Source organism: Podarcis filfolensis (assembly GCF_964270895.1).
Source record: "Podarcis filfolensis genome assembly, chromosome: 4".
Classification (NCBI taxonomy): Eukaryota; Metazoa; Chordata; class Lepidosauria; order Squamata; family Lacertidae; genus Podarcis; species Podarcis filfolensis.
The window spans coordinates 34,620,787-34,634,464 of record NC_139607.1 but is presented as its reverse complement, the minus strand read 5'-3'; the positions used below and the strand labels follow the sequence as shown (position 1 = coordinate 34,634,464).

At 40.6% G+C, this 13,678-nt stretch overlaps 1 protein-coding gene across 1 annotated transcript in view; it reads left to right on the top strand.

Annotated features, from left to right (window-relative positions):
• Positions 1–13,678, top strand: part of ZBED1 (zinc finger BED-type containing 1) — a gene marked incomplete at its 3' end in the record, with an annotated part of 125,470 nt that overhangs the window by 47,185 nt on the left and 64,607 nt on the right. Inside the window, exons 2-3 of the mRNA XM_083610680.1 lie at positions 8,196–8,303; positions 13,225–13,293. Coding sequence (XP_083466806.1) covers positions 8,196–8,303; positions 13,225–13,293 — 177 coding nt within the window. The remainder of the gene's footprint in view (positions 1–8,195; positions 8,304–13,224; positions 13,294–13,678) is intronic.

Genomic DNA, 13,678 nt, shown 5'->3' with positions numbered 1-13,678 from the left:
AGGTGACTGATTAAAAATACCAGACAAGCTGGCAAGGGCGACAGGGATGGGACCCTGGAATTTCTGAACCAATTTGTAAGCTTTAGCAACTCTTTGGAACTTGTGTCAGGTTTAGCAAATATGCTACAGATGCTAGTAACGTGAAACACCCTGTCCCTCCCTGCTCTGAGCCATCGTAGTTTCCTGTCTTTTATATAACTTGTAAAGAAGCTCACCTTGGCACATATTGTAGGGACCGATCTCTTCATTTTGTGTTGTTTGGCCCCTTGAATAGTTAGGAGACGGTTTCATAAGCATGGATCAACCTTCCAACTGGGGTCTGCTGAGTAGAAGTCAGGGGAGTGATGAGTGCACCAAAATTCTTGACTCTAAAGTGCGAAGATATGAAGTGATGTAAATTAGGGAAGCCTGCTGTGTACATACAGCACATAATCAGTCCTTCAGTCTGTCATCAATATATGAGATGAGCCTGATTTTTGAAATTCTAAAAATGCAGCTTTGGAAATTCATTCCATCAGAGAACAAGGTAAAGGTAAAGGGACCCCTGACCATTAGGTCCAGTCGTGACCAACTCTGGGGTTGCGGCGCTCATCTCGCTTTATGGGCCGAGAGAGCCGGCATACAGCTTCCGGGTCATGTGGTCAGCATGACTGAACCGCTTCTGCCGAACCAGAGTAGCGCACGGAAATGCCATTTACCTTCCCGCTGGAGTGGTACCTATTTATCTACTTGCACTTTGACGTGCTTTCGAACTGCTAGGTTGGCAGGAGCAGGGACCGAGCAACGGGAGCTCACCCCGTCACAGGGATTCGAACCGCCAACCTTCTGATTGGCAAGCCCTAGGCTCTGTGGTTTAACCCATAGCGGCATAAATACAGTCTATATTATATTAAGTATATTAACAATGGAAACTAAAAACCCAAGGGTTTCCTGGTATATTATTGTGTATTACATCCTTGTGCTTTTAATTACAAAAAGGGGAATTTCCCCAGCCCTGTCATGGGGTATGCATGTTGCTGAACTACAGTACCATCATCCCTGGCTATTGACTATGCTGGTGGAGGTTGATAGAAATTGGTTGCAGGTCTTTCCCCTGCCCTACAATATACAGAAGAGCTGCTTTCCATTAGTTTCCCTGTTGTTCAGTACAATTGAAATTAGAATAGCAGTATTATAATATTAACATCTTTTTAAATGATTTCTTTTAGTAAAATTGAAAATACTGTTGGGAACTATTATTAAAATAGGAAGCAGTATCCTCTCATAATGCTGTGGTTGGTGTTCAGTGCTAGTGGCTGTTAAATCTTATAATAGATAACGGGTCTGATGCTAAGCTGTCAGGAACTGGTTGGACGCAAAGGAATGGTGGGGGGAAACCTGCTGTGTAACCTCCAAGGGAAGAAGGCTCAGAGCCCAGGGGTTGGTTGGTGGGACAAGTGGAGTGGAAAAGAGAGAAAAGACTGGGAGGAGGTGTCGGAAGCTGAAAAGTTAGCAGGGCTTCGTGAGCTGGGAGAGTCTGTGACAGAGAGCAGTCTAGAATCAGACATAAGCTGAAATGGGAGGCGGAAGGCTAAGAGGCAGAGATGAGTTAGATTTGTGAAGAGGCACAGGTGTTTCTCCTTCCTGCTGTGACAAGCTTCTGATCCCCCTGGTCTCCCAGAACCAGGAGAGTCATAAAGTGGGAGGGGCAAAGACAGGCAGACAGGCACAGTCTCCAACTGCTCGGAAAACACTATGGAGAGAAGATGGGAGGCGGGAACCTTTAGTCTTGGCAACTGCTTCATGGGTGCAAGACCTGAGTTGCTGTGCTCATTAGTCCTGACACTCCTGTGCAGATCCTATTTTGCTAATAAAGAGTTAACTCCAGCTTGCTCAGTGTGATGTACTGCTGGTTTGCTCCTGCCGTAAGATCAGTGATCCCATTGAAACAGTGCCCCTGGTGCCTGCTAATAGAAAGGAGGGGAAGTGATTTTTGCCAATTCCTCCTCCCTCCCCTGCAAAAGAATATTGACTCTAAATATTGAAAAGCCTCCCCCCATTTTTGGGGGTTAGCAGGAGCCTCCACTAGATCAAATGCTTTTATCTTTGTGGATGGGCATCTTTGGATCCAGCCCAGTGAATATTTGTTGAGTGAGTGAAGACTACATACAAAATTTACGTTGGGGAACAGTTTGAAGGCAAAGTGACATTATTGTGTTATGGTGCAGGGTTTGATTCAGACTAAGGGTGGTGTCCATCTTAGCAATTCTACTAGCACAACCACTTTGTGCTGTGCAGTGGGACTTCCACTCCACATGCCCTTAATCTGCTCTAGGTGTTTTGAGGAACCCCAGAACGTATTTAGAGAGTGTTGGGGCAAAGTGAAGGGTTCTGTTATGCTTTCAAAAGTGCTTATGCTAGTAGAAGTGTTTAGTTGGATAGCTCCCAAAGTGACTTGCACTCAAACCCCATTGAAAACAATGTAGAGAGTTAACAAGCTCCAATGAAACCAATGGGATTTATTAGCAACACCCTGTGGCTATAAAATTATTGACTAAACACTGATATTTGAAGGTTATCGCCCCCACCCATAAACCAGCTCTTTTTCCTTTCCTGCACACATTTGTTATATCAAACTTCTGATTTGTGTTTTAATGAAGGTTCACTTCCAAGTGAACTTAATCTTGATTTCTTTTTCATTCTTTCACTTTTGGAATATAATTAAAGTAGCTCTAAACTGATTGTCCAGTTCAGAAGTGAAATGATTGCCTTATCTTCAAGGGTCAAGAACTTCCAGCAGCGTCCAATCACTTTATCAGCAGTCATCTAACTCGTGGTGTTATCTGACTTTTTTAACAAAAGGCCTCATTTTCAGGGTACTTGGAAGTCCTGCTGGCTTATTCAAGATGAGGATGAAGCACACACTACCTGTTAACAGATTTTCTCTTGATTATTACTTTGCATGTCTAAGGGCTAAGACATGGTGAACTTTACATGGATGATGATGTAGCAGGTGATGAGTATTCATTGCTGGTAACTGAAATTCTAAGAATTTAGAAGGCTGACTGAAGTTGGCATATTTCCCACCTCCCCCCACCCCAGAATTGTCAAATAGGGATTCCTGCCAAACTATATTTGGGTTTTCTCTTTCTGGAAGGGAATTCTGGTTGAGCGTTTGAGCTTTCGCCATGTTCAGCAGATGAACAATTTCCAAGGTTTTCCTGTGTTAATTGTTTCTATTCATGTTGCTTACTCAATGTTACGTTGGTTACAAAGGCAGTACAGCAGAGCTTTCCAAACTCTGTGCCACGACATGTCAGTGTGTCGGCTGCGGTGTGTAGGTGTGTTGTGTGAACACTCTCTGTGCTCCTCCTCGGACTGAGAAGGGAGTGGGCAGCCTGCTGGTTTGCTAATAAAACTGAATTACTGTGTCGCGAAATGATGCATGCCTAAAAAGTGTGTCACCAACATGAAAAGCTTGGAAAGCTCAGCAATACAGTGAATTGAGTTGGGGTGTGTCAAAAGAAACCTGTTGACTCAAACAGGTATTGCAGTGAATAACTACTATTATTTTCAAAGCAGCTAAACATTTTTCGGCAGCGTACAGAGATTTTTTAAAAAAAACAAAAACAAGGCAAGCTCATAATCTAATAGAAGCAATACAGAAGGAATAAGGGATGGGAACAGAAGATGAATACAAGCAAATGCAGCTACCAGTTCTAAAATTGCTGTTCCCGTGACTGGCTGGTGAGGAAAGAGAAGGAGACGGCAGTTGGTCACAGCCTCCTCTCTCCTTGATACACACATACTTTGGAGTGGGCTCCTTGCAGATTTGGTCTCAATTCTGAGTGGTGATGTTAATCTGTAAGCTGGACAGCTGTCCTCTTAACAGCAGTGTGCAGTTTATAGGGAACAATTAAGGGATGAAAATTCTTCTGTATCAGCAACCAGACTAGCATGCAACCAGAGACCAAATTGCTGCTTTGCTGTAAACTTTAGTGTACCTATCTACCCTCTGATGCAGCCAGATGGAAATGGCTGTTGAAGGAAATGGGTTCTGGGAGAAGAAAAGCCAGTTCAGAGAACAGGTTTCTCAGTGGCAATCAGCCATAATAACTAAAAACGGGGCCTCTTATTATAGGCAGCATACGTCTGATTATCACATGCTGAGACAAAACCAGGGATGGCTATTTCTAGCACGGCCCGGTTGGGATTGTTCATGGGGCGTATAACTGGGTATTGCTGAAGGCAGAATGTTTGACTAGATGGACTTTAGGTGTCATCAAGCAATGCAGTTCTAATCGGTGGTTGTCAGCTGGAAGTGCCTTCTCCCCTTTCTCTCCTAGGAAGTGGGCGTACACCTGCTACCATCAGCCTGAGCACAGCTGGCTGGGGGACTTAAGACTGACATGACGGCTTGTTTGGGGAGCAGGGCGATGCGAAACTGCAAGGGATTTGTGGGTGGAACAGTGTATGTGCTTACTGCTGTTTTCATTTTTTTAGTCAGCTGGGAAGTGGCTGACCTAGCCAGCTGAGGAAACACACACACACACACACACACACACACACACACACACACACACAGCTGCATTTACTAGTTTACTGTATTTTCTAACACACACACCCATACCTTATTTGCATGTTGAAGCGAATCTGTGATTCAGCAGAGTTCTTGTTTCAAGTGTGCAAATTATGAACCAGGGCAGTTGTGACCATGAGTTGTGCCTTTCTTAAAACCAACAATTGTGCCCCAGAGAGCAATGATATATCAGATATTTGTCAGATAGCCAAAGGTACTTTCCTGTTTGGCCTATCCATCAACAAATACACAACTACATGGAAAATGAAAGTAACCTCAATAACAATTCAGGAGTCTTAGCTCCAAAACCCATGATAACTGGAAGAAATATTTAACTCTACAATTACCAGCTACTATACCCAGTACTGGCATTCAGACCCTGGAGAGTTGACAAAGGGTGAACATTAGCCAGCCCTGGTATAGACAGTGAGGAGAATGTGATAGGTAGGTGAATTGAACCTGCAAGGGAAGTTCTTGATCCATTGCCGTGGTTTTATTTCAAACCTCTTTCAGACTATTTTGGCTGAATTGTGACTTCAGGAAGGTAAGACTTATAGAATTTAGCTTTGCTCAGAGTTGGAATATAAAACCCCCCCCAAGCCAGCTGCTGATGCTCCATCAGTTTTGGAGCAATACAGTTCCTTTAAGTGTATGCAGGAAGCTGCTTGGAGAATTTCTTCTGTTGTTTTGCTCCTTGTATGTCAAAAATGCCAGCAGCCCCCTGCCACTTTCTTGTTCCTCTGATCTTTTGTGCTGTCGTCTAATGCAGCCCATTTTATCTGTTGTTTCAGGGCTGCTCTTGTCTGACATTACAAAGATTTCTCCCAGCTGTTTCCCCTTCCCTTGTTTCATCCTTGCCTTCAAAGGCTATATTGCTTTTTGTTGTGTACACCTGTTTGTTCAATGAGATCAGAGTCCCTCCCCCACAGAATTTAGTACAATTTATGATTTTAAACAAGTAGTATTACCAATAAAATGTATGTAGGTCTTTTTTTCTTTTACCATGTTGACCAGTTTTTCCCCATGTGTGCATGAAGCTTGTGTGTGTGTGTGTGTGTATAATCTTTACAAAACTATAAAATGCTTACAATGATCAGTAACCCAAACCATGGACTTAATGCTTCTTATATTGCCAAATCATTCTGCAATGCGAAGTAAATAAAAATTGACTGTTTTATGGAATGAAGCTGGCTTATAGAATGTGTAATGAGGCCTATTATTGTTATGCTTTTATGGTGTTATGGTGTAATTCCAGGCTAATGAAAAAGAGGGAAGCAAAATTGTTCATGTGTATGTATGTATTGTATGTATGTACCAACCTAGCAGTTCGAAAGCACGTCAAAGTGCAAGTAGATAAATAGGTACCGCGCCGGCGGGAAGGTAAACGGCGTTTCCGTGCGTTGCTCTGGTTCGCCAGAAGCGGCTTAGTCATGCTGGCCACATGACCCGGAAGCTGTACGCCAGCTCCCTTGGCCAATAAAGCAAGATGAGCGCCGCAACCCCAGAGTCGGCCACGAGTGGACCTAATGGTCAGGGGTCCCTTTACCCTTTACCTTTATGTATGTACTGTGTGGTGCTTAAATAGGATATTAATTTCTAAATCAGTATTAACCTTCCAAAACTTAGAAAATATTTTAAATTATTTTTGTTTTATTTATTAGTTTGTAAACTTTTTATACTGCCTTTTCTCCTCAGATCTCAAAGCAATGTAGATGGCAGTTACCTTATATTATTAGCATAACAATACTGTGAGGAAATTTAGGGCATTCAGTTAGATTCATGGTTTACAGTACTTAGAATGTGAACCTTGGTTTTGCACATTTACACCCAGCTTTGTGTGGACAGGTGGAGTCCCCCCAGTCCCAGGCGACCCCTGAGTGGAATAATGACTCAAGACAACATGCTATTGGATTAAAATTGGCCATAAGATTCGCCTTCTGTTGTGTGGGCAGGGCGGTCCCTCCCCCTACCTGGCTGATCCCCTGGCAACATCTCCCCAGGTGGGATTGGGCGATTGGCTGAGGTAGACAGAGACCTCCAGGTATCCAGCCTGGGGAGGGCGAAGCCAGCCCGTACTACCGGATGCCGAACTGGGATCTGGGGGCTGTGCACGACCACGCAAAAGGTGCCCCTTATTTGATGTGGTCATTCCAGCTGTTACTCATTAGGGCTTCTTTATATTGTCGACCAATATCACCAACAAATTTTGAAGTGGTTTCAGCCCTATGCTTAAAGGACAAAGGGTGTGACCCTGCTAATTCTTCTGGACCTCTCACTGGTCCTTGATACTACCAGCCATGGTATTTTGGCCCTAGGCTGTTTTTGCTATGAGGTCCCTCTTGTTCCCCTTTCTTTCCAACATCTAAATGAAGCTGCCGTGAGGGGTGCCAAACGTATGCCGATGATTCCCTTCTTTACCTTTTTTTTTTTTGACATCTGAGTTAAGTGATGCTTCGAAAGTGCTGAAATTGGTAGTGGAATGGATGAAGGACAATAAACTGAAATACAACCCTGAAGAGGAAGACACTGAGTGTAGGCGGTTCATCTACTGGAGGAGACAGTGTTCTTCCTGTTCTGGATGGGATTGCACTCCTCTCCAGGGATCAGTGTTACGCCTGGATCTAGATTTGTCACTTGAGATCCCTGTGAAAGAATGCCTTTCCTCAGCTAAGGCTGGTGTATCAGGTACAACTCGTCCTAGACTGGGATAAGCTTTGCTAGCCTTCAGATGCTGAGTACTGTAATGTGGCGTTGCCTCTGAAGCTGCAGCTATTTCAAAATAAAGCCGTATTTTCAAGCACAAGTGCTTGGACATTACCTTTAAAAGCCTGACACGATTTGGGGCTTGAATACTGAAGGATCACTTCCCTTCTCAAAGATGAAGGTGGTTATGTATTGAGGACACTTCTAGTGGTCCTCCACAGAGTTCACCCTCCTGAGGAGCAGTGAGTGGCAAACAGAAAAATGGCCTTCTCAATAGTGGCACCTTAGTTATGGAATTATCTTCTTAGGTAGCCTTGGTTTGGGACTACATTAATTTCTTAGCATCAGGTGCATGTACAAATTAGATGAGCTTAATATATTTATCAGCATACAATTTCCCCATTTTTATAAGTTTTAGTATGTATGATTTTCTTTTGGATTTCTTTTGGCACACATCACCTTTATGAATGTGTTGTAATGAGTGATGCCTAAAATACAATAAAAATAATCTGTATATGAATCTCAGCACTAGGTGGTAACTTGATAATTCTTCCAGACTTTATAAGGTTTTTTTTGAGCTGCTGCTTTTATTGTTTGTTTGTTTGTTTAATTATTATTACAGCTGATTTTTCTGCCCTTGTATTTTTTATTGTGATTTCTTTGTAAAGTGCCCTGTAAACATGGATAAAACCACTTTTTTTGTGTTTTTAATTTTATATAAGAGGAATATTTTTTTATGTGGTGGTTGGCTGCAGCAACTGTATGCTACTGGCGTTTTTCATTATGATCCATAAAATAATACCTTTGTAACTGCTGCAGGAACAATTGCCACATAACATGAAACGGCTGTAGCTGAATATTTTGTTACAATGAGTAATGTAAGCATTGTAGTAAAATAGATCTTAACCTGAATTACTTTTCTCTTTTCATGCAGTTTTTCCTCTTCAAAATGGGAATGTTGCCATAGTGACCGGAGGCACTAGAGGAATTGGTTACCATACTGTGAAGTATTTGGCAAGACTTGGCATGCACGTCATAATAGGTACTGTTGGTATTGCAATGATAAAAATATTTATTAACAATGTAATGTCATGTAATTTGATTTAATTATTAGTTACCTTTGCATCACATTATTTGCCCCAGGAGCTCCGAGTAGAATTGCAAGCCTAGCCATCACCCTCATATGTTGGTTCAGTTGAGAGATGATATTGATAACTCATAGTCTCTTCCATAGACATAAAGCAAAGTAAAATTTAGCACCAGCAGTAATGCATTGAAGTTATGGAACGTTGGCCAGGATCCTAGAGGGTTGCAACCAGTAGGGGTTACTTCTTATGCAAAACCGATTCTTTCAACACAGTTTGATTCTCCAGGTGCAAGGTTCTTGCGAGAGCTATTTGGAGAAAATAAACAACAACAATAATTGCTGTGCTTGTAGAAGGTGTTTTTGCAGGTTCTGAAGATATAGATCAGGCATAGGCAAACTCGGCCCTCCAGATGTTTTGGGGCTACAATTCCCATCACCCCGACCACTGGTCCTGTTAGCTAGGGATCATGGGAGTTGTAGTCCCAAAACATCTGGAGGGCTGAGTTTGCCTATGCCTGATATAGATGGAGTCAAAGTGAGTTCCGCTGTTAAAGTAAACGGCACCTTGTGTTCCCTGGTCATTATGGAACAAACGATAAAATTAATGCTATTGTTAATGAAGTTGGTTAAATTGGCCTGTAAACTAAGGACAAAGTTTGGAATTTTGAGTACAGTGGCAACTCTCTGACCTCTGGGTTGTTGGGTTTTTTTTGGGGGGGTGGTGGTTTGGAAGCTCATAAAAAGCATTAAGTTCAATGTTTGTCCAAATTTGAATTACATGTAGCTGAGTTCCATGGTAGCTGTGATTATAGTTTGTTTGTTTTTTAAAGCTGAAATGCCATTCATTTGCATTTCACTCTGAATGGCCTTATTTTAGTACCTTAAAATGTGCCAGTTTGTGTATTTGAAGAAATGGCTGGCCTGACTTCCATGTCTGTTTGGGTTACCTTGTCAGTAGTTAGAAAAATTTCAGTCTGTGACTTGGGTAAACAAAATGTCTCTTCTTTACTTTCTAGGCAGCATTAGGCTTGACAGCCTGTATCATCTGATAGACAATGCACTGCTTTACATGTCTTCTAAATGTTCTAATATAACTGTCCCTGCTGTGACTGCACTTCAGGAGATAAAATGTTATTTTTATTACCTTTTCCCTAGCTATGTAACACGGTAAGACTAGAAAGAGTTTGGCATTTCATCTGCACAGGGAGATCCTATGTGACTATGATAAAATATACTTGCCAAGGCTTCGTGCTACAAATAATTATAGGCACACATCTATACTCCCTCTGTTACATAAATAGTAGAGAAGGAATATGGAAAGTTTCCCACCATAATTCTTATCACCAATGAAAAATTAGTATCTGGCAAAATAAACAGTTGTTTATGTTTTACCAAGACAGCATGTTCATAGAAATAATGATTTTGAGATACTGATAACAAATCATCCTGGAAAGTACACTGAGAAAAAGGAAGACCTTTGGCTGGGTTTCCCTGCACAGATACAGTTTTGCATAGCTGAGGTTCAGATCATGGAAGATGCTACAGTGAGCAGCATTCTGAGTTTCTTGTATGAATTTCAGAATGAAAACAGGGCTCTTAGCTACCATCCATCGCTTTTTACCAGCTGATTGCTTTGAGTAAACCTCTTTACCTTGTCATTTTAGTGTTGATTTATATGTTCAACATTATTTACATTTAGCTTTTATTGTAAAGTGAGTGTTTAATCTCAGCAATTTATGAGCCTTTGAATTGCAATTTCTTTTTGCATCCCTTCACATATACGCTCCACATCAATATTTTCATCCACCACATTGGCAGCAAGTCAACCTGTAACAAAAACGTTTGTTCTTTGGCCTTTCAGAATGGTTGGTTTTCTTCTGCTTCCTTATTTGTGGAGACATTGCTTATGGACAATCCTTACTACTTTATTTTTTAGCAATATCTGGGTGAAAACGAAAAGAATTAGTTGCAACCAGTTCTGTGTGCTCAACAGAGCTCTGGGTTTGGTTTTATTTAATAGCAGCCACCTCCACCCCATGGCAAACTGCTTTTGGAATAGTGGGAACTAATTGGAATCCTGGTCTTGTCATGCAGCAAGTCCTAGCTGCTACAAAGAGCTGTGGATCTCTTGTTTACCAATAAGTATGACCGCTGAAGTTCTCCTGACCCCTGCTGCTTCCTGGTGTTAGGGAAGAGCCTGTTGCAAGGTTTTTCTTTTAACCAAGTTTCACAAACTTATTTCAAACTTTGTTTAAGAGGAGAACCCAGGCTGGTATGAACCAAACTGCGCCAGTGTAGGGGGAAAAAAAGGCTCATCATTGTCAAGGGAAACAAGGGAATTTAGTGGAGAGGGTACATTCACCTAAGATAGGGAGTTAAGGGAGTACAGTACCTGAGTCCATGGTCCATTCCTGATCTCTTATCTATCGTTAAGTGGCCAATAGCAGAATTTCTGAACTGAACTGCAGAAGCTGTGCAATTACATAGACTTAAATGCACAACAACAGCAGTAATTGAAGAAGCACCAAAACCTTCCCCTTGCAAACTGAAATATGCATGCTTGGTAAGCAATTACTTAATGTGTCTTTCCTTCTCTTGAAATCTGTGGATATATAATCTACCACCCCCTTTATGAGAGGCAATGTTACTCTGCTTGGAGTGTAGAAAGACAATTAAATTAATACAATAATGTTGTTTTTGTTTTAATTACTTATATGTGTTTTTATATCATATTTTTATCTTGTGAACTGTCCTGAGATCTTTTGATGAAGGGCTGTATATAAATCTTAATAATAATAATAATAATAATAATAATAATAATAATAATAATATAGAATTTTATGTATTCATTTTAAAATATATATGTCACCTTGAGAGTTTAACTTAACATAATATATTAATATAATAATTTAAAAGTGCAGCTTCAGCAATAATAAAGCAAAACAAATTAAAACAAAAATAACAGAGTAAGAAAATACAACAAAATTTCTAGAAGACGTGTTTAGAAATATTATTCATCTGGAACTGCATCCATATGGAAGTGCTCGGGTTTTCTTAAAATAATGAATATGCAGCATGAAATATGTTAATATGCAATATGTTGTCCAGATGAAATTAATATTATCAGGACTTAGACAAGACTCTGGAGGCTCTTAATAAGCCTGCTTGCTGTACCGCAGCTGATGGATGAGAAAGAAGATCAGATGAAATTCTTGCAGGGATTATCATAGAAGCTTCCTTCCCCCCCAGCATAGCTACATCCAGTACTATGGCACACATTGGATTTTAATTCCCTGCTGTAGAAAATCACTTAGGCTGAAAAAGTGAGGAGATTTGATCTCATGCCCATAGCTTCGTTCAATGAGAACTCCATGGATATGGCAGTTTTACTGGAGGGTTTGTTCGTTGACACTGCATCTATTTTTAGGGATTAGGCTCAAACTGAATGTTTGCGCTGTGTAACCCCAAGATTATTTCTATAGTGAAAACAAATACTGTTAAGAGTTATTTTCCCTCTTTCTTTTGTTTAACTTTCTTCCTGCTGCCCCACCCCACTCCACTGTTAAATAAAAAGAGATCAGCCAGGCAGTGCTGATATAATTGAAAAGCTGATCTAATAGATGCAGAGTCAATTGCAGACCAGTGTTCATGTCAGGAGTTTGCAGACAAAAATTGCTGTCTGTGTCTATAACTTTTAAATCCTATAAAGACTGCCCATTTGGAATGGTTACATAAGTTTTTATTTGGGAAGTTGTGTGTGTGTGGATTGCATAGGAGAAAGAAAGCTATTGTGAATGCTAGAAAATTAACCCATTACAAACTACTTTTAGAAAAAGCACAAGGAAAATGAATGTGTGTGTGTGATCTTTTTGGTCAGCTTTACATTTACCTATAGGCATTGTTGCACAGCGATCAGGACCTAAGGGATATTCTTTAAAATCTGTGGCAAGTAAAGAATGGTTGTTATGAAAGTGGAGAGACTGTGGAGTTATTAACTATCTTAGAAGAGTTCAAATTAATTTTGAAGGTTTGGCTATAGGCTTTTGTTTTGGGTTTGACATGAAATACAGAATTTGTCCTAAAAATTCAACCTGAACATTCATTTTGATAGCTCACCCTTCAGTGCAGATATTTCATTACAACGTTTTCCTGTTTTGCTAATGGTTGTAGGGACCAGCTTGATATTCAAAACTGAAATGTAGGGTTGTATCCAGAATTTATGCCAAATAATCTTTCCATATTTCTCCACACCTCTGCCTTCAAGGAAAATAGGACATATATTACTGTTCATTCTATTTCCTCCACTCCTCAGCTTGAAAATGAATGCAAAAGTTGATCATGTATTTGAACACCAGTGTATTCTGCCTTTCACTGCATTCCCTGCCCTCACCTCCCTAAAATGGATCAGAGGCTAAGCTGCTTCAAATACAGAAATGTGCCATAAATTTACAAACCAAGTTTCAGTCCTTAAGTGAGAGAAAACGCATCACATTTCTCCCTTTCTGTCTGTCATAGCTTAATTGAAAATAGATGTGTAGTTGGGCTGATATCTCATCTGAAACATGTATTTATGTTCTGAATGTGTACCAAATTTTATTCCAGTATCTCAGTGTTCAAGGGAGATGCTGTGTTTTTAAGCCAATACTGAATGGGCGATTAAGCTTTTCGCCACTAAGACCTTATTTCACTCAGCCAATAACAGAATTCTTTCTTATATTTATTGTAACTCCCCCCTCCCCTTCTCTGCTTCCTTTGCTTAAACATTTAAGAATTTCAGGTGTATATTTTTCTTTTTGCAGGATTTATTATTGCGCTTTAAGTCTGTACTCCTGACAGTTTTTCACAGTTATTTTTCTCTATCTTGATTTAATAACAGCTGGAAACAAGGAAAAAGAAGGCCAAGAAACTGTGATGAAAATAAAAGAAGAAGCTTTAAATGCAAAAGGTACTTCTATATGCCTTTCCAATCAAAATTAAAAAATCAAACCTCTTCAGCAATGTATTTTTCTCATGGGCACTTTTCAGTTCAAGGTACTGATTGTGTGGATTTTTAACAAACATGTATGTGACACTTGTCATTGAAGTGATCAATTGACCATGCACAGGGCAAGGTGATCTTGCAAGGAAACTGGTCACAAGCTGTTAAGGGCCTTAGATACTAATAGTTATGCCTTGTCAGGGCAGATCTAGATGTTAATAAATGATGGTTGTTCTGACTGGATAAGTGTAGTGACACATTCTGCCTTTCTTCTTTCCCATGCTCCAAGATCTATGTGCCAGTGCTCCTTTAAAGCAGTTCTCGCCCATCCATGAGGCGGGGTGAAGCAGCC